Below are 21,853 nucleotides of genomic sequence, written 5' to 3' on the forward strand. Positions count from 1 at the left end.
CAAATCAAAGATTATTTATTACATGACTGCAATAACTGCAGATAAATCCAACAAGGATCTAAAACAAACTCAAGGTTAAGGAAAACATCTACATCTAGTGCTTTCATGCAACTCATGTTTTCAGTCAAATGGCCTTTGAAATAATCCAGGAATGTAAAAATTTATCTCAGTGCATTTACTAAGCTTGATTCTAACTTTAGCCTTTTCAAAAGCTTTTTAATAAGCAGTAGAAGATAAACTTCTCCAACTATAGATGCATTCCATTTTAACATTCCAAATAAAACCAAGACAGCAATTCATACACCATCACAAAGCTAATTTAGGAAAAAATATAGGAGGCATCCTACTCTGGGCTATTTTCAGGCTTTGCTACCTTGCTTAAGCCAAGAAAAAAATCAGGATTTTCAAAAATAGTTAAACTATAAAAGTCAATACTTCAGAAGAGGCTAGGATTTTTTTTTTTGCAGAGCTCAAGCAGATACCTACACCAAAACATTAACTGCCTACAAATAATGTTTGCTAACAGCACCTTGAGACACTCCAGGGACTTGTAGTCAGAGAAGCTGAGCAAAGGGTTGTTCAGTAACATGAAGATGACACTCGTCAGCTGTTTAACACAGGAATTATCAGTAATGGAAGTAAAAATCTGGTGCACTGGCTTTGAAAATAAGCTTGGTCAAGCCTAAAGAATGAACGAGAGTGATTTGTCTCCTTTCAGGTAAACATTTAAAGGAGAGAAGTTTTCCTGTTGCAGGCTCAGTATCACTTGTAAATGTGATCCAGTCAGTGTTTTCATATTCTTCAGGTTAAAAAGTGTATCTCATCTTTCCTACCAAATGGGCAAAACAAATGCTGTTTGCACTCATGACTCAGTTTAAACATTAATAACCTTGACAGGGTGGAAGACTGGCCACAGGGATCCTCTCTAAGCCCTCAGCCAGATATGAAATCAATAGTATTCATTCACTCTGTTTTATCTATCCATATCTCATGATCTATTGGCAATAAGTGTTCTATATATGCTGTAACAGGAAGCAATAAAGTCGTTGAACTATTACATGATGAACCCACTTGAGCAACTGATGCTTTCAGACATTATATGAATTACATTGATAATGGAGACTTACAGCATGAGACCAGAAACAAGCCAGTTTACTGAGGAGATTCTGCCTAACTTGTAAATTGCCCTACTACTCCGTTCCAACCTAAAAGGTCAGCTTATGGCTCCACTGCAAACAGTTCATTGGAACACTTGACTTTGATTTTGTACTGAAATAAAAGTGCTTATATTGTACAGCTACAGCTGAGAACTTATTATAGCACTGACAGGTTTCACTACCCAAGCAAATTCTGCACAGCTGACCAGCTCTCATATTTAGACCTTCTGCATGCCATGCAGAAAAACACTGCTGATTTCTGACAACCCTGTGTTTATACCATGCCTTACATATCTTCACTTGGAGCGAGTTCTGTGTTTTGGAACTCCATGGCTTGATCATAAAAATTCAAGAGATTGATTCAAGTTCACCATTTCAACTGAAACAGGCAAAAGAGCATTTTTTTCTTTTTAACGGTGTATGAATAGAATGAAGTGCAGGGCAGTACTGAACAGGACTGAGTGCCTTCATTTCACAAAGGTGCTTCATTTGGATTCCATACTTATTATTAAGTTTGCACAATTATCAGAAGTTTGATACCAAATTCTAATTGTGCCCATTGTACTGAAAAAATTTAATGCAAAGCAAGCAATATTTCAGATTCCAACAGACAAATCATGCAGATTGTCATAGTTTAACCTAAGCAAGCAGCCAAGCCCCACACAGGCACTTGTTCACTCCTCCACCAGCAGGAGTGGGGAGAGAATCAGGAGGGCAAAAGCCAGAAAACTCATGGGTTGAGATACAGACAGTTGAAGATAGAAAGCAAAATCTGCACACACAAGCAAAAAGCAAGGAATTAATTTAATGCTTCCCATGGGCAGGCAAGTGTTCGGTGATCTCTGGAGAGAGCAGGGCCCCATCACACACAATGGTGAACTTGGGAATAGAAACACGATCACTCCAAACATCCCTCCCTTCCTCCTCCCTCTCCCCACTTTATATTATACACTGAGCATGATGTCAGATGGTCTGGAATGTCCCTTTGGTCCGTTTGGATCACCTGTCCCGGCTGTGTCTCCTCCCCACTTGCCACGCATCCCCAACTTCCCGGCCAGTGTGGCAGTACACCTTGGCTCTGCCAAAACACAGCCCAAAGCCAAAACGAGCACAATGATCCCATATCACTAAAACATAATGGAAACTGCCTTCAAGTATGGAAGTATTCCAGTCCCGTGCCTAAATTACTTCAAGGCCTGCATGTATTAACATTATTGTGTTACACATTTCTCAATTAGGATCTTCCAAAGAGAAAAGCAACTTCAATGAGAGCTAAGAAGCCTCCAACTTGTGTTTTCTGGTAGAGGTTGCAGTGATAAATGTAATGCTAATGAGGTGCTCCTATGTTAAATGTTGTGCTATTTTAACAAAAATTCTTTTGTTAGAAACTGACATCAAATCACTAAGATGACAAATTCGTAAGACACCTGATTCAAGAATTCACGTACTTTATCCTCACAATCATTACTAAATTTTATCACATCAATATCAAACAGATGAAAATACGTATTTGGGTTTCAGAGAAGTTCAAAGAGAGGGACAGCATAATATCCCTGGAGATGAAAATTTGCAGTGTCTGGCCATGTACTGAATAACAGTCACTTCCTCAACAAATGATGAACATTTTAAAATTAATTTTAAAGTACATCTTTGAACCTTACCTTTCAAATGTTTCTTTATTCCACCAGTCTTTTCACATATTCCTGCATTGATATTTTGAATAAAAAGGAAGCCAGAAAGAGATGTGTGAGTTTGGTTTAATCATCTGCAGCCTTTCTGTGCATTTTTTTAGTTGAAAGTTCAGCTTCAATCGTATCTGCGGTGGTAACTGTGTTAAACTTCAGTTTAACAGACATAAGAGAAGTGTAACACCTACCAGAAACATGAGAACAATTTCCATCTTTCTCTTTTTTATTTAACCACGTAAGTACATGTCAACAGTTGGCATAAACTTCATAAAAATACAGTACCTTTTTGTGCCGAAACACTAGTCACAATGTTTATATAAAGACTTTTTTCCTGCTTCCTTGAATTCAATTAACATTTTAAAAAGTGACTTCCCAAAAGCCCTTTTTTTTTGAGTTTCCTTATAGAAATTTTTCCAAAATCTATTCTGTAAAAGTTAAAAAGCTAATGCATTTTCAGCCATTGTCCCTCACCCTCTCAATAAAACAGATCATAAAAAAATAAGACGTCTTAGAATACTGATCAGTTGTTATACTACTATTTTATCACAGGTTCCCATTTAATTGACACTGTTACAGGCGTGATGGATGATGCCCTGTAACATCCAGGATCACCAGATGCTATTAGGGCTAAAAAGACCAGTCATACCAATAGACTGATGTGAACAAAAAAAAACTGAGTTGAAACAAATCCAAACCATGAATGATACACGGCGAAGCATCAGACCTTAGAAGTCATATGATGCTGTAGAATCACAATTACTGTGATTGCTCTCAATGGCAACAAACATACAAAAATTCTACCAAGTCAGTTAAACGACTAAAGGGTGTCCTCGCACTGGGTATCTCGGATAGTGAGATCTCTATTATCTAATTATAATACTGGTGTGACATCAAGATGACAGAAGAACAGCAGAACCAGTTTAATAATGCTGGAGCTACTATACCCACACAACTGACTACACCCATAGCACAACTGGGATAAATTTCATTTTTCTTTAATGTTGATGAAAAGGTCCAGGCAGGATCTAATATATGGGGAAAGGAAAAAGGGCATTAAATTTTGAAAGTAATTTCTTATCAAGTTAGGCGCTGAAGGTCTAGTTAAGGCAGTGAAGGATTTATTTTAGTATCTTTCTAAGGCTATGACAGATTTTTTTTCCTGAATAAAGCATTTTCCCTTAAAAATTTAATGTATATTATGCCAGCTTATTCTGAATGCATAAGAATGCTAAAAACCCTTGGACACTGAGAAGCTAAACTATTGCTTACTGCAAATATTACCCTTATTAGTCTTCTTTTTTAATATCAATAGGAATCCAATAACATGCACCAAGAAAAATGAAGTTTCAAGTCCACCTACCAACTTTTCCATAGCTACTTTTAGCTCTTTTTGGATCAGTGTTAAATAAAATGTGCAAACATATAATCATTTGCATAGCAAATCTCAAGGGACTGACCCTGAAATAGAAATCCAAACTGTTAGGTTTAAGATACTTCTATAATCAGAATTCACTTAAAATGGTAAAAAATAAAATACACATTTTTCCATTTTAAGTCTAGTAAAAAAGGTATTTCTGACTTAGAATTCTTACAGTTACTAGTTTAAAGATTTGAAAGACTTATGCTTCATTGCATTGAAATGTTATTCCTTTGGAATCTTCAAGACTCTGTAATTGCTATTTTCAAATACTGTGATGAAATATGGCCTGGAATCCTTGCTCATAAGGGTACATAAAGGAATTTTTCCTCTATTAGCAGGATCTTCGACATCCCAAATTTCAGGCATGCTGCAGCCAGGCCTAAAAAATAGGGATACAAAAAGAGAAATGAAGAAATACCATAAAAAAACCACAAAGCTTGCTTCACAGTGCCCCATGAATACTTGATTGTGTTCATCTGTGTTTTTTTAAGTTTGTTCTTTATACTGGAAAAATTACCAGATTACAAAATCAATAAATACAGTAGTAATTTAAAAATAGTATTGAGAATCTGTAAAATGCATCTGGTTTTTGTGGTTATGTAATTAATAAAGAATTAATTTGGAGGAGGAAGCACATTAAACAACACAAATTATGCAATACATTATACATTACCAGGGACCCTTAAATCTTCCTATAAAATGGAAGGTGGTATACATATTGCTAACATTTCAAAAGAAAATTCAGGAAATAAAACACCTTAAAAAAGTAGTAACTCCTTGCTTTTTATAAAAGATCACAGCCAACATCAATTCCCTCTACAGCTGCCTTTCAAAGTTATAATAACAGAATTTTCTAATTTTATGAAAAAGAATAGCAAAGAAATTAAAGAGATATGTTTAATTTTATTCTAAATGAAAATAAAATTAAATTAAAATTGTGTTCTGGAGGCCAGAAAGAGAAACCAAGGGGAGAGGAGGGGGAAGAAAAAGCATAGCTCTTTCTGAAGAACATCTTAAATGTGATAAAATTTTTAGCGAGTATTAGTGGTCATAACATTTTGGTGCTCTATCTTTTACTCTGCACCTTATTCACACTAGGCTTTCATTATACACATACATCTGTTCTTGCCATCAGAGAATAATTACTTCTTTCCTTTGTAATGACTTCTTTGTTTTCCAGAGAAGTTTAAAAACCCATACAACACAGCTTTCCAGGTTCACACAAAGAACACAGGGTTGCTAATGAGGGTAAAGTCAATTTTACCAATTACTATCTATAGATGCTGGACAAAAATGCATTTTGAACACTTTTAATAAATAAAGCGCAAATCAACATTCCAAAACTTGATAAGAATCTCAGACTACATATTTGAGGGGTGTATCATTCTTGTGAGAAAAAGGGAGATGACTTACTTTTTTCTGCTTACACACAATGACTCTTCAAGGATGTAGTAATTCACTCCTAGTTTTATTAAATCTCTTTTTACTTGGCTTGCAGGTTTTCGACTGTACATGGAATACACTATTTTAGTTCTGGCCCTTCAAAAAGAAAAATCTAAGGGTTAGCTGCAATAGAGCACGAAAATGTTAAGCTTTAACCTTAGACTGGAGAGGAAGGCTTTTTATTTCACAAAGTAACTGCTAAAGCAAGGTTTACATTAATTGTGCCACTTGCTTAAGTATGATTACGTCTTCACAAATATAATGATTCCAAGAACAAGTAATACAGCCCCTTAGTTTTTCTGCAGCAGGAGACACCTTTTTAACAAGATCTATGGGTACTGTGAACTGAAAGTATAAAGATGTCAAAGCAATGCATTCACCATGTAATACTCAAGGCTAGAAACAACCTTGCTTGGACTGGGGTGACCAGGAGGAATCAATCCTCTGTGAGTCTCTCCACAAAAGATCCCCATCACCGTGTGTCACTGTGGTCACACTGCCCTTGCTGTGACATTTGGAAATGCAGAGCACTTTCAAAATGCACCTGGAGTCTGCCTACAGCGATCAAGCAAAATCAGCTCTTGGACACCAAGATCCTGTCTGGGAACCAGATGACCTTTAAGGTCCCTCAAAACCAGGCCAGTCCATACCACATCCACTAATATCCTCCTCTGCATGTGCAAAGCATGATGCTGTTAAAGCCTGTTCATTTTCTGATACTTAATAGGAGTGCTGCCTGTACCTTAGTTTTCCCCAAACGCCCTGTCCCATGATTCTGTAACTAGGACAGAATATTTCAGCTGAAAGGGACTACAGTGATCATCCAAGTCCCACTGTCCAATTCAGGGCTGACCAAAAGTTAAAGCCAGACTGTTAATGCCAGACAGAAAACTAAGGACATAAGGCAGGTAGAATGAATTCTTGCCCTTTCTCTTTTAACCCCCTCTATCTTACTGCTTTCTTGTTGTGTTGGATTTAAGTAGTTTCACCAAATTAACAAAATAATGATGCGACAGTATTAAATTTAGTAAAAAAAAATAATGACCTTTGCAGATAAATCAATTTAAATTTAGGAAAATATCCTGATTTTGAAAACAAGAAGAGTACAAATCTTAGTATTTCCACTACAAAATTTCAGCTTCAATAATTAACCAATTATCCTTAAAAAAATGACAGCCAATCACAGAAAGATAATAGAAATAAATACCCTAGCTATCTTGGAAAAAAATAAATATCTGTCTACAACGTCAGGAGTAACTAGAATGAAGAAAGGATATAATTGTACAGATGAAATCCAATTCCGTAATTTAATTCTGATTTTCTTGGATGTTAGTTTGAAGTCATATCTGTCCCTAGAGTATATCCATTCTGATGAAGACAAATCCTCAAGAAATAATGCATGTGTTTTCAATCTGACTGAAATAACAAATCCAAGTCTATGAGATTTTAACAAATTTTACAATATAACACGATGCCCTTCCTATTGTGCATTACAAACACTATGAGAATCAAGAGCAGATGCAAATAAAACATCAATTGCAAAATTTACCTTAATCCTGCATCTTCATAGTGAGGATGATTTACAATTGGACGAAGTGTAGACAATTTAACACTTGCCATTGTAGGCATTGCTCCTGCAAAAACTGCATCTGAAATACACAATCAAAGGCATTTTTGAAATGAGGAATCAAACAGTTAGAGAAGCAATTCAAATGTCTGAACAGTAATCCTGCAGAAAAATCATGAAGAGGGTAGGGTACTCCTTTTTAAAAGGCTGTGACATCAACAGGAAATGCACAAAATCAGTTTTAGTTTGGGTTTTTTTTTAACCTTGGATATAAGCTATTAGATAACTAAGCATCTAAGAGTGGACATTTAATGCATCTTTTTTTTTTTTTAATTAGCAGAATAACATACTCATTATAACAACACACTTTTATTTGTCACTTCTTTCACCAGTGTTAAATGGGCAATAAAATTTCAGTCCACTACAGCTTTAACATAAAAATGTAGCTGAACATTGCTTCCAACCAGTTTTCTGACACATTTTAGGAAAAGGAGGGGTGCAGCCAACAACACACATAGGCATTTTTAATTCTCTTCTTGCAAAATGGTGATCATGGACCCACATACAGGACCAGTGTCATTTAAGTAAAAATCTATCTTAATTTGACTTGGCAAAGATGATTTTGTTGAAAATACTCCACTAGTGGTTAGAACCTCCAGATCAGTAGCCTGGAATCTAGCTTTTGGTACTTGTTTCCATTGGACCTAGCTTTTATGTGGACAAGTAGACATGCCAGAGCCACAGACAGTAGCAGTCACCTCTGCAGTCATTTCTGACAGGTCTCATGGTTTGACCTCACAATAAATGGGGACATCCTATATTAATGAATAGTTTACCTTGTCTGGTATTGACTTTTATCCACTCTAAAAGTTCTTCCTGTGGCAAATTGCTAAATTCTCCCATGATGTTCCACTGAGTTCGAAGGTTTGCAGATCCCTCTATTGTCATCAATGCTAAAATAGCAAAGACCAATGTTTTGGGCTGGATTTTAGAGAAGAGCCATCCAAACAACTGAAATGCAAGAATCAGTTAATTCCTAGACAACAATTCTGTAATGTTGTATGCAGAACAATTCATTTTTATTTCTCTATGAGGAACCTAACATACATATATTGAACTATGAAACATCTCTGATTTCTTCTCCACTAAACTTCAGATTATAATTCATAGTATTATAACGTAGTTCAGAATAATATATTATATACAGTACATATTAAATTTCAGAATATAATTCCTAAGAATTATTCATGTTTAACAAATATTGCACATTACATTTGCAATTCTAAAGAAATAAAAAAAAGAAAAATATTAACATTAATACAAACTTTTAAAGTTGTAGCTCAAAAGTGAAAATCTGAAAATAAAGATTATTCAATAAAGCTAACTGGACTTCTACAGTATTTTATCTCCTATTTACATCTAAAGTTTTTATCTGTAGTATACAGATTAGAGATTGTACTGCAAACTCCTGAAACATATTAGACAAACAGACTTGGAGGATAATAAATTTAATGCTGCTTTATATTCTACTCTTTCTTTTCTTGAACTGGCTCTTGTCTTGTTTCCTAAAGACAATCTGCTGGAGGCTCTAAGCAAATATTCATATATATGTGAAAATGGGCAGTTAAAAAGTAGTACTAAATTTGCTGTGTTGAAGCTTAGTTTGAGCAGAAACACTTTGTCTCATTCATATTTGAACTAAAACTTAAGTAAGAAAGTACAAATTAAGTTATTTATCATTAGATTAAATACATATATATAAGAATACATAATAAAGCTATTTTTAATTAGAAGGCTTTACACTTCAAAAATATGAAACCACACTAAATAAATGCATTTCATTCATAGTACCATTACTTGTTTGTTTTGTTTAAAAAAATTAAAGCATGAAACAATAAAATCAACTCTCTCAGGAGAAGCTCCCACTAGGCTGACTACACCAATTAGGTAGTGTATGTTATCTTTCTTACCAACTAACCACAAACTACCTCAGATTATTATAATTCTCCAGCCACCTCTCCAAAAATACAGTGTACTCTACTCTCATCCCTAAAGACTCACTAAATACTCTGAGAAGAACACCAATACTATCCAGGGAAAGTTAATATCCCACAGAGGCCTGACCACTGTGTGGATCTGGAAGGATGAAGAGAAATGAATTCATCTGTAGGCTTCTCTACATGAGCAAACCTCTTTTTCACCAACAGTTACAAAAATGTCACTTCATGGACATGTTAGAACTTTGACAGTTCCACAGCTTTTAAAATCAAAGAAAATTACTGTCACGCTTTTATAAAACCTCACTGATGTTCAAAGTCTCTGAATTTAGCTCATTTTGTTTACATTAGGAGCCTAGAATAGTTGAATAAATGCAAAAGAAGCATTACTTTCAGCAGATGCTGTTCCTTATGTGTTATTATATCAACTCAAGGTTTTGGGTTTGTTTGGTTTTTTTTCCAAATGAATTCTTTAAGTCTTTCTCCAGCTATTTCGTTTTCAAAATTTCCACTCAGGATAACAAGAAAAGAAAGAGGAATGTGTGAGTGTAAATGATCAAAAAGTCTGAACAGAAACAATAGCAGATATAACTAACTTGAAGCACAAACAGTAAATTAAACAACAAAAATGAACTGATCCATAATGTAATTACTCCTCTTTGTTCAACTTAAGAGAATGAAAGGTTCCAATCACAGGTTTCTAACACTTAAAATACAGTTGTACAGAAGAAAGGAGTTACTCCCTTTGCAAAGATGAAGCCACTTTATATTTTTATTTCATTAAAAAAATCCTTTCTTGAAAGTATATTATGAAGTGAATTACTTTCCAGTGAAAATCGACATTAGGTCTCTTTTTTTCATCAGAAAGGATTCCAGACAATGAAAATATTCTTTATTAGAAAAAGAACATTATCGTTTTTATTGCCCATCAGCTGCCACAAGCTGCTGGTAATGAAAAAATATAAAGTGCAGGGATTCATGCAATGAACTGAAAGAACACAACATACAAAATATCTTTTCCATGTGCAAATAATAATTTTTGACCTCCAAATAAACTAAATATACTAACACAACATTGCAGATAAACTTTTCATGGTCTACAAGATGAAAGGATAGTGTTGGGCTCAATTACAGTAAGATAACTGCCTATGCTAAATTTGCTAAAATTTTTCTTGCATCTGTAAAACCAAATTGTCACTTATGAACTAATATTTCATTCAAACACCTAAAATTTTATCCAATGATAAAGTGTACCAAGTGTTAATCAATACTTTGGTCACAAGTCCCATCCTCCCCTTCTCATCTTCTTCCATCCAAGAAAATCTGGATCAGTATTGCACATAGAGTCAGATTTTTTTAGCCTCAAAAAACTACTCCTCAGCAGCCAGTAGGATAGAAAAAACTCACTGAAAACCACTTGATATTTTCCTGACCCTACAAAAACGAACAAATCAACCAAAACAAGAACCAAAACAAAAGGTTTTCTTATTGCTTGCTTAAGTCTTAGAAGTGATCTGCTCAGTAGTGGCTCGGTAGCCTTATGGGCCACTCTATCGTGCCATATTGGATTGGCACAGCCTGGTCTTGGGTAGCAGGGGGCCCCAAAGACAGCTCCAGTGGGAAGCTGCTGGAAGCTTCCCACCATGTCTGGCAGAACCAATGGCTGATGGCTCTGAAGATGGACATGCTGCTGGCCAAAACTGGGCCAATGAGAGAGGCTGGTAATGCCTCTGTGACGGCATATTTAAGAAGAAAATCAAAACAAAAGCCATGGGTTTTGCTTTTAGTCAAAGAAGAAGAGGTGGGAACATGTGAGGGAAACCACCTGGCAACACCAAGGCCAGTGGAGAAGGAGGGGCAGAAGATGCTCCAGGTGCCACAGCTGAGATTCCTCTGCAGGCTGTGGTGATGACCATGGTGCAGCAGCTGTGCCCCTGCAGCCCATGGGGATCCACAGGGGATGCAGAGTTAAATCATCTGCAGCCCATGGGGGAGGTGCCCACACTGGAGTGGGTGGATGCCTGGAAGAGGCTGTGATCCAGCGGGAGACCCGGTAGAGAGAGGGTCTTGCTTCCAGGCTGGAGCAGCCTGTCCTTGGAGGACTGGACCCCGTGAGAAGAGACCCACACTGCAGCAGTTTGGGGAGGACTGTGTGCCCATGGGACTGACACTGCAGCAGGTGCAGTCTGGCTGCTGCTCATGAGAGTGGATCCACACAGGGGCAGTTCATGGAGAACTGTCCCCTGTGGGAGGGACCCATGGTGCAGCAGGGGAAGGAACCTCTCCCTGAGCAGCAGAAGATAAATCTTGGTGATGAACTGACCAAAATCCCCATGCCCTGTCTCCCTGCACTGTTGGTGGGAAAGAGGGAGGTGCTGGGGAGGGAGAAGGTGTTTTAAGGGCTTATTTCACTTCTCATTATCCTCCCCTGATTCTGTTAATAATAGATTTTGCTTCGTAACTAAAGTTGAGCCTTGAAATATTTTGCCCTTGAAATATTTCTCCCAGTCCTTATCTCACTCATGAATCTTTTGTTAACTTTTTTTCCTTTTCCCTCCTTTGCCTAGCTGAGACAGGGGAGGGTAAGCAAGAGACTCTTGTGGGTGCCTGGCTTTGGTCCAGTGTCCAACCACAACACATGCTGAAGCCAGGCTGTATTACTTGGAAGATTATCAGCCTTTCCCTACTAAAGCAAGCACACATCTATCAGACTAGAAAAAAATCCAGCTTGTCTTCTATGGGTATCAATCAGCACCAACCTAGGGAACAAACAGAACAGGCAAAAGAACCTTCACTAATAACAGGACAAGAAAATCGATTTTGTTTTCAATTACACTGCTCCCCTTAAAGTTGGGCTCACTTAAACACTTTTCCTAAGGCCCAAGACAGGGCCAGGATATTCCCAGGCTATATTATATAGGGCTGCTGGTCATTTATCCCCTTCTGCACAAAGTAAATGTGTGACCTACAGCAATCTAAAGCCCTTCCCTAGCACTCACGACCTATTTCTTTCAAGCCAACTATACCTCCATGATGCTGCAATGAACAAAGGAATTGTTGGGAGTCATCTGGTCCAACAGGGGCAGCTCCCAGAACAGGTTATCATCTGCAATCACAGCTCCCTTAGAAGCTTACTCTCACTCTACAGTAGGAACAACCAAAGGGCCAAAATGCACTTGGAAGCAGCAGATAAAAAAGTATTGACAAAATACTCTGAACCTATCCTCCCTTCCAGTATTTACACACTTATGACACATGGCTTCCTCTAAGATCCAACAAACAACAATTATGAAAAGCACCAGCATTCACTAACTGCCCTGATGACCTCAGCTGCAGTACTAAAACCACAGAACAATCCAGGAAGAACTACTGAAATCCTATTACTCAGGTGCTTTAAAAAAATAAAATCACCATGCAGCTAAAAAAAAAAACAGTACAGATTTTACAGTGGCACAAAATATATAAATACTTTTCATTCTGAACTTCACTACAAACTACTACTACTACTACCACCACCACAACCAACAGGGCAGAAAAGCCCATCAAGAAACTCAGCTAAAAACAGAACTAAGAACAAATCAACTTTGGACAGCATTAATTTAAACTGTAATTGTTATCTAGAAATTGCATGTAAAAAGAACATTTTTTTCATTTTGTTTTTCTGACTTCTGAAAAGCAGCTTCATTTCAAATTACTCAAACACCTTACGAAAGTTCACTTAGAAAAATAACCAGTGCAACTGCTATTGTTTGAGCAACTAGACCACCTAAGAGGATGCCAGCATTTCAAGAAAACTAAGAGCTGCAAAACTGAACACCTGCGAATCTTCCAGAATAGCAAGCATGTAGAGTAAATTCCTAAGTCCCAATAATACTCAATTACAAGGTGGCTAAAGAAAGAGGTTTTGACAATTTCTTACCATTTTATATTTTAACTGTAGAGATTCATTTGATGTTGGCAAACAGTCAGCACTTTTATCCATGCCAAGTACATCAGGCGTCAAGAAAGGGATGAGCACAACATTTAAGCAGACTGATACTGTGTAACCTGTCCAGTGTTATAAAGCACTACCCTTCTCCACAGATCATTTAGGAAGCAGTTCAGTTTTCTGGAAAACAATTATTTGTTCAGCTGGCCTAACACGGGATAGCTTTCTCCCCTTCACATAAATCTGTCTCATTCACTCATCTTCCAGTTGTTTGACACAGGTATCAGCTGCTCACAGACAGGAACTGCCTTCACCACACCACTCTAATTCCCCTTTAGACACTTTCTACAAAATCACAGTGCAGGTGACAGGAACCTCTGAAGGTCCAGCCCTTGGCATGGTCACCCAGAGACAAGTGCCCCAGGTCCATGTCCAGACAGCTTCTGAATACCTCCAAGGATGGACTCTGCACCACCTCCTTGGGCAACCTGTGCCAGTACTTACCACCCTCACAGTGAAAGTTTACACGTGTTCAGAGGGACCTGCCTGCATTTCAGCATGTGCCTATCGCCTCTGGTCCTATCACTGGGCACCACGTGAAAGGCTCTGCCAGTCCTCCCAGTTTTGTACCGTCAGCAAACTTGCTGTGGCTACGCTCTGCCCCACCATTCAGTCCATTAACAAAGACACTGAACAGTCTTGGACACAGCACTGGCCCCACAGGTTTCTGGCCTTCCACCAGACTTGGCACCACTGATCACCCCTCTCTGGGCCCAGCTGTTCAGACAGTTTTCAATGTACCTCCCTGCCTGCTTCCCACACTACTTAGTAAGCAATGACTACTTACCCTACTTTTGCTGAGTTTTCAAAGTTTCTAAAACAGCTATTTAAATAGAGATTTAATCATGTTCACTTCTCAAAAACACAGATAATGAGACATGGAAAGCTTATTCTAAGACCTTTCATATCTGGAGGATATCTAGTAACATTTGATCTCATACATTATTTCGAAGTAGAAAGATTAAGTCTGAGTTAGGCATATGAGTTTTGATTTTTAAGACTGAAATGTATTCAACATGCAAGACTTCAAACGAGACTTCTGGAAAGAATTAATAGACAAGAAATATGCAAGGCAATAAGCTCTGAAGAGCTGTGAAAACAATGTAAACAAAGACAAACACTGGATAAAATTAATAGTCAATAAAAACTTGCAGCGGCATAGAGGTGTGCAAACACAGTAAAACCCAAGATATGTCTCCCTGTGCTCAAGCTTGATACACAGCATGTTAACTCGTGTAATAATGCAGTTGGACAAGCTGCATAAAGCAAGTCTTTAGCTTTATTTGGGAAGAGAGGAGAATGGAACCATTTTTTGACAGGCAATATAATCTGGTTTATTTTTATCTGGTACTCTCAGATTCAGCAATTACACACAGAGAAATCTGCTTTAGGACAAGTATCTGTGTAATAATCTAAGTACTGAGATAGCTACAGGATAAAAGAGACCTTACCTGCTTTGAACACACCAAGGAAGCCATAATACACAGATGTGGTGTTAAAAACAGCTTTAGTCTCATGATTAAAATTGCTAGGACACTGTATGCCAATAGCTGCAATGCATGGAATACCAGCTGAAAAGAAAAAAAGAAACCACAAGACAGAAGCAAATCTGCATACTTTTCATTTCTGCCTTAAACACACAACTTCATTTTCAGTATAGCTTAAAGTTTGTCTGAAAGAGTCCAAGTCAAAGCAAAGATATTCATATTTCAGATGATGGTAATGATTTTCTGTTATCTTTTGTCTAAAGTGCATGTAGTATGTTAAGGAATGAAATAACAGGAAGGAGAAACATTATCAATAAAAGAAAAAGAAGCTAGAGAAGCAGCTAGCTATTTAAAAAATCCTTAGACATTAACAGACAATTATATATGCAAAATTTCTTGTATAACCTTTTTATAGAGGTTAAGAGACCCTGCTTTTTACTACCCATAATACCCAAGTATGGAGTAAGAGAAGCAAGTAAGATCATCCTTGATAATCACACAATCAGAGGCAGCTTGCTTTAGTATTCTAAAAAGCATCAGATATGTCACTCACTACTAACATTAATCTATGTTACTTGTCAAAGTGCTGTGCTAAATCAGAGGCATTTTTGCAATCAGTGCTTTTATCTGATTATCATAGAATCATTTAAGTTTGAAAAATATCTCTAAGATCAAGTCCATTCATTAATCTAACACTGCCAAGTCCACTGCTAAACCATGACGTCAGTGCCACACCTACATATCTTTAAATACCCTCAGGGATGGTGACTCAACTCCTTCCCAGAGCAGCCCATCCCACTTCTTGATACTTTGGAGTATTTTTCCTAACAGCCAATCTAAACATCTTCTAAGGCAACTTGAGGTTAAACCATGACAGGCATCTACCAACTCTCTGGGCCACCTGATCCCAGTATTTCTCCACTCTCATTGTAGAAAGATTTCTTCCTTATAGTTAGCCTGAATCTACCCAATTTTAAGTCATTATCCCTTGTCCTACTGAAGTAGTCCTCGTCTTTCTTATAGGTCCCCTTTAAGCAATGAAAGGCCCCAGTAAAGTCTCCCCATAGCCTTCTCTTCTGCAGGCTGAACAACCCCAATTCTCCCAGCCTGTCTTCACAGGAGAGGTGTTCTATCCCTGTTTTTATGGACCTGCTCTAACAGGTCCATGCTCTTCCCGTGCTGAGGGCTCCAGAGGGGGACACACTATCTTAGTTAGCAGTTTTACTCAAAAGAACCGTGTGTGTACTACAACATTCATTATGGCATATCTCTAAACAGAATTTGAACATTATCCCTCATGGGAAACCCCAGTAAAGGAACCAATCTCCTTCTCTGTCTCCATGTGGAAAATGGAAGGTCCAGTCTAATTTCAGTGTCTTTTGGAACAGCTACAGCAAAAGCCCAAGATCCCTCTCTTGCAGTCACCCCCATTAGCCAGACTATGCCTTTGTTCAACATTTCAGATTTATTCTGGTGACATACCAAAGAGGAGGGCAATAACGATGCAAATACTTAGGTTCAAATATCAGCATCAGCCCACTGCAACCTGCCTTTCAATATTGAGTATTTGCACTAACATAGGAATGAATTTGTGCAGAAAAAGAATCTTACCTCACCATGGTTAAAACGTTCTTCTCTGAAAAAAATAACAACCCAAAACCCACCATTATTTATGTACTACAGAGGCACTGGTTTTACTTTAAAATCATCTCTAATGGCATTAGACAATGCAACTAATCCAGTAAGCATGAATTTAGAATATTTTTCCCTTCTATGCAAGTTTTGAAATAAATTGCAAATCATAATTATTTTCCTCAATCCCTGTATCTATTTGGAAATCTTGAGTATTGATTTTAGCAGGTTTTTAAAATTACTTCCATGAGATGAAACTCAGGTATCTTTACAACCTGGAAGAAAATAATGGGGAAAAAGAATTTGCATTCACTATTTATAGTAAAAAAGCAAAAAAGGCATATAAATGCTGATTTAGGAACAGAGAAGAAAAGCAAATAATTAAATATAAAATCTAGGTATAAATGGGTTAAAATGTCTAAAACAGGTTTAGCAGATAACCTTAGTTTTAGCTATAATATAAAAATACCATTTGTAATACATCCATTCAGTTACTGAACTGCACATAACTAACCTTTCAAAAAGGACTTAGATAATGCAGAATTCTGAATTACTTAGCATACAGCAAAGCAAATGAACTTCCAGCAGAAAATTCAGTTTTACATTAAAAAAGAAGACAACACTTACTTTTCATATCGGCCTGTGTGAGATAAGGACCACAGAATATATTTAATTGCCTGAAGAAAACAAGAGACCACAAAAAGTATGAACATTCTTTCAAAAACATTTTGAAGCATTTTCAACATTTGCTAAATTAAACTACACCTGGGTAATCTCTTTTTGAGATAATGCTAAGATAAAAGACATGCAATGTTTTACATAAAACTTCTTTTAGAGCATGTTTAATTAGCCAGGCAGTTAGCAGTTATCCCATCTGTTCCTGTGCAAACTGTAAGTTCTTTTTACACAAATTAAACATAATCAGATTTACAAAAACAGTTATAAACTCCAGTTTTAGTATTCATCAGCTACATATCAGAATTTTTTTTGGTGCTTAACATCAAATCAAGTTTTATCACTGACTTAGGGCTGGACCTGTGCAAAAATCATTGCAAAGAGAATACAGAATTTTAAATACATGTTTTTGAAAACCTGTGCTTGTTCTGACTGTACTGGGTTTACATGCCAAGGTTTCAGTAGCAGGGGCACTGCAGGCGTGACTTCTGTGGGAAAAGACCAGGGGCTGCCCACATGTCAGAGAGAGCCAGTTCCAGACAACTTCAAACCAGACCTACCACTGGCCAAAGCTGAACTCATCAGCAACACTGGTGAGACCCCTATTGATAACATGTTTACAAAAAGGTAACTGCAGCAAGTTTAAGAGAGAGCAGTAAGAAAACTGGGAGTGAAATGACCCTGAAGTGACCGAGGTCAGTGAAGGAACACGAGGAGGTGCTCCATGAGAACCATGAGATTGCAGCTTTCAGAGAACACCACAGTGATGTAAGTTATTTTTTTTCCCCTGGAGGCCAATGAAGGGTTACAGTGGAACAGACAAATTCACCTGAGACCTGTGCAGGACCCCGTGCCAGAGCAGGTGCAGATACCTTGAAGAATGCTGCAATCCACAGAGAGCCCACTAAGGAAAAAGCTCCTGGCAGGAACTGCAGCTTGGGGACAAGAGCCCACAAAGGAGCAGGTTTTCTGGCAGGAGCTTCAACATGTGGGAGACTCATGCTGGAGCAGCCTGTTTCTGCAGAACTGTACCCCATGGAAAGGACTTATGCTGACCCAATTTTTGAAAGAACTGCAGCCTACGGAAGGGACACGTTGAGCCTGGGGACAAGGAGAAAATGGTACTAGTTTTGGTTTTGCTTCTTGCAATCCTACTCTATTTTTACTGCTCAAAAAATTGAATTTGTGTTCCTCAATTCAAGTCTGTTTTGCTCATGACAGTGAATCAGAGTGAGGCCCTTGTACTTTCCTTGACCCATGAGATTTTTCTACTCTTCTTTCCCCATCATATTGAGGGTAGGGAATTGTCAGCATGGCTTGGCAGGCACCTGGCAGTCAGCAAAGGTTAACTCATCACATCAATTTCTTCCCATCTGTAAGAGACGGTCCAAAGTTTCCTTCATCTGCCTCAAGACCATCACAAGAACAGAGACTAAGACCCTGAAACCCCCAGGGGACTTTGTGCAGGAGTTCTGGCCTGGTTGAGGTGGATGTTTGCCAAGTGATTGTTTGAAGGTGTGCTTGACCTGACAGCTGCTTCCCAGATCAACGGGTCACACCACAATAGGCTGTAAATCTCCCCACCTTTTTGCCAACCACCCCTCGCTTTGAAACAGACTATGAAAGTGACTTTTCCAAGTTACTTTCTCAGAGAAATCTCCCCATAGAAGAAGACACCAGCGACCCCATCTCGTCTGTTGGTAGCTATAACTCCCCCTTTTTCTCTCTTTACTTTGCCTCTTTATTCCTCTCCCTCTCATCTATCGCATAACCCATGTTGTCTGCACTAAAATAAAGACACATTATTGCTGTTGTGATTTAAACTGAAATCCCTTGGTGTCCTTTTTTGACTCTGAGATCAAACGAACCTCTCACAACTCCTGCTTGTGCTGGCAGATCATGACACCATGGTAGGTAGGTAGGCAGGTAGGTAGGCAGGTAGGTAGATTAGATAGATAGATAGATAGATAGATAGATAGATAGATAGATAGATAGATAGATAGATAGATAGATAGATAGATAGATAGATAGATAGACAGACATCCCTTCAAAATAACTGAAATGTAAGTTCAAGATAAAGGTGACTCACTAAATCAATCACTTACCCTTTTGATGATTACTCCAAAAACCACCAGAACAACTGGTAATAGCAGAGTCTTTGTGTATCTTACTGGGGTCTAAAATGGAAATCAAGTTCATTAATTGCTCTCCATCTTCAATTATTTCAATCACCATTTAAACAAAATTAATATAAGGAGATCTTCCCAGATTAAAATGTAAATGTAAACTCCACCGAGGAACCATACTAAAGACATAATACTAAGGTCATAAATAAATTATTTCCCATTCTTTTGCAAGCCATCCAAAGATGAGAAATGGATTGTATCTCATTTGAATCTGAGTACTATGGGTTGACTAACCTATGAACACTCTAAATGCATATCTAGGCACTGACAAATTTTAAAAGGCTGTTAATGCCACATTATGAAGCTTCAATGCTATTCTGTAGTCTAAGCCTATTACATAAGGCCCTTGCAGTTCTCAGTACATTTTCCATATTCTCAAAGCCACGTACTGAGACCCCCATAAAATCTTGTTTACAGAACTGTAAACTTTCATTTATTCCTGAGGAAGCACTTCTTTTATTCAAGCAAGCACATTTCTTAGATCTAAAATCAACACTGCTTTGGTTTAAGTTCATTTAAAGGCAATAAACCAAATTAAATTCAGCTTTAGTCCATTCATTTCTCTTTTCACAAGTATGCACTTGAACTTATGATGGCAGGAGGAGGTGTGGTTCTCAAATGCTTTAAGTAACAAATAAAGATAAAATAAGAAGTTTCCTCTTCCAAAATCACATATTTTGACAAAATTACCTCTTTTTCCATGAAGTCGAACTCAGCAGCGCAGGTATACATTAATGTATCAAAATCCTTGTAGCCAATAAATTTGGATTTCAATATATTTCCTATATGAGCCTGGTAGAATATACAGGAAAGAGATACCAAACTGTAGCAAGCAAAATCTGTCCTGTTTTCTACAGCAAAGTAGTATAAATATGAGAAATTATATGGTACTGAGAAATATTTTTAATTAGAAGTTTGTACCACCTACAATATTGTTACAAGAGCACCAAAAATCTAATTCCAGTGTATTAAATAATATCTTTGAGTCTAACACATATTGTACAGTGTTAAATAAAAAGCAGAAAAGAGCAGAATAAAGGGCATTACTATTGTGATCATATTCAACAAGAGTATAGTTTTGTATAGTCATATTTTAAGACATGACCTTCCTATCTTTCACCCCTTGATACACATCTGCAGACAGGTTTTTAATGATAGAATAAAGAGGCTGACATACAGCAAAGGCTGTACTTGTTACGGCAAGCATTTCAAAACTGTCCTGAAAATTATTCTCAGAGAAGAATAAACTGACAAACTAAGTAAATAAAGGTGTCAGCAGATGATACCCAAGACAAACAAAGCCTTATAAATTCACATTTAAAAACAAACACAGAGCGTTCACTAAGACAAAAGTAAAGATATTTGTGTTTTCATAAATTTTGGTAATAACATCTCAAAGTGATAATATATAATGAAAGAAAAAGCAAATATACAATCTCTCTCCCACCTCTGCAAAACAAATTCTGGAAATTCAGGAAACTGTATCAGTAAAACATCAAAATCAAATATTAAGAATGATAAAATTTTTGAAAGAAACCAACTAGATACTCTCACGAGAGAACTTACATCATCAGCTATTCCGAACACAAGGGAAGTCAGATATTTCAAGGTGACTGTCCCAAATAACCAGGCACATCCTTCAATGACCTTGAAAAATATATTTAGAATGAAATTAATATATCTTTAACTTTTACAATTTTTTTTCTTTTTTTAAAGGCTTCTTAAATTTAGCTACTACTTATGAACTCTCCTATGTTATAGACGAGAAATAATTTTGTGCAAATGATTTACACTACAGCTGTACCACTGCATACAACATTGTAACAGAGGTGGTACCAAAGTTAATTAAAAAGGGGCAGCCTCACTCTCTTTTCCATCTGTTTTGCACGTATCAGTGTGTAGGGATTGGTTTTGGACAAGACCTGCTCCATATTATCAGGTTGTGCCAGCCTGGTAATTCAGATCTTTGGAGGAATTTGCTGATTTATAGCACCATCTCAAGATGGTCTGAGGTTAGAAGCTGATGGAAATATAAACGAAGTATGTACAGTTACTGCTTTTAGTTATGCATCAAGTTCATTCCTGTACCAGGAAGGTTGAATTCTGGGCAGTGTAGCTTAATCTAGCTAATTCTTTATAAAACTGGATCAACTGAATAGGACAACCTGTCTCAGTATCTTGTATTTGGGACTCACAGCAGATGCTTTTAAAAAGAATGCAACAAAAAACTGATCTTTGCCCTGATGTAACTAAGGCTTTCATGTGAAGAAGGGCTGCATTAAATCACCTCATTTAATGGCTGCTAAGAAACCTAAATACCTAGAAGGTATCTATCCTAATCCTTTACTGAATGCCTCTGGGATTTTTCTTCTGCAGTGGTTTTCTTATTCCTTATAAGTTTATTGCTTCTAGCGTAACGGGCACTAAAAAACTATAATTATATTCTACTTTTATTCACTGGCTTTGTCATATTTACCTTTATTTTACAAGATGTAGAATTCTAACATATTTTAAAATCTCAGCTGTTTGGTGAATCTACATTAATAATTATCTTCATACTCTGCTTAATGGTAATAGATTTTGGGAGAAGGCATTCTAGTTTTTTAGGTTTTT

General features: G+C 37.2%; 1 protein-coding gene across 1 annotated transcript in view; it reads right to left on the minus strand.

Moving 5' to 3' along the window:
• Nucleotides 1-3,041: 3,041 nt before the first annotated feature.
• DPY19L1 (dpy-19 like C-mannosyltransferase 1) overlaps nt 3,042-21,853 on the minus strand; it is a 46,987-nt gene continuing 28,175 nt past the window's right edge. Inside the window, exons 14-23 of the mRNA XM_015618839.3 lie at nt 20,807-20,887; nt 19,931-20,032; nt 19,160-19,231; nt 17,007-17,056; nt 16,359-16,383; nt 14,712-14,831; nt 8,112-8,286; nt 7,258-7,357; nt 5,679-5,804; nt 3,042-4,644 (exon numbers count right to left, since the gene is read on the minus strand). Of these exons, the coding sequence (XP_015474325.1) occupies nt 4,488-4,644; nt 5,679-5,804; nt 7,258-7,357; nt 8,112-8,286; nt 14,712-14,831; nt 16,359-16,383; nt 17,007-17,056; nt 19,160-19,231; nt 19,931-20,032; nt 20,807-20,887 (1,008 nt within the window). The 3' untranslated portion in view covers nt 3,042-4,487. The remainder of the gene's footprint in view (nt 4,645-5,678; nt 5,805-7,257; nt 7,358-8,111; nt 8,287-14,711; nt 14,832-16,358; nt 16,384-17,006; nt 17,057-19,159; nt 19,232-19,930; nt 20,033-20,806; nt 20,888-21,853) is intronic.

Source organism: Parus major, chromosome 2, assembly GCF_001522545.3.
Source record: "Parus major isolate Abel chromosome 2, Parus_major1.1, whole genome shotgun sequence".
NCBI lineage: Eukaryota > Metazoa > Chordata > Aves > Passeriformes > Paridae > Parus > Parus major.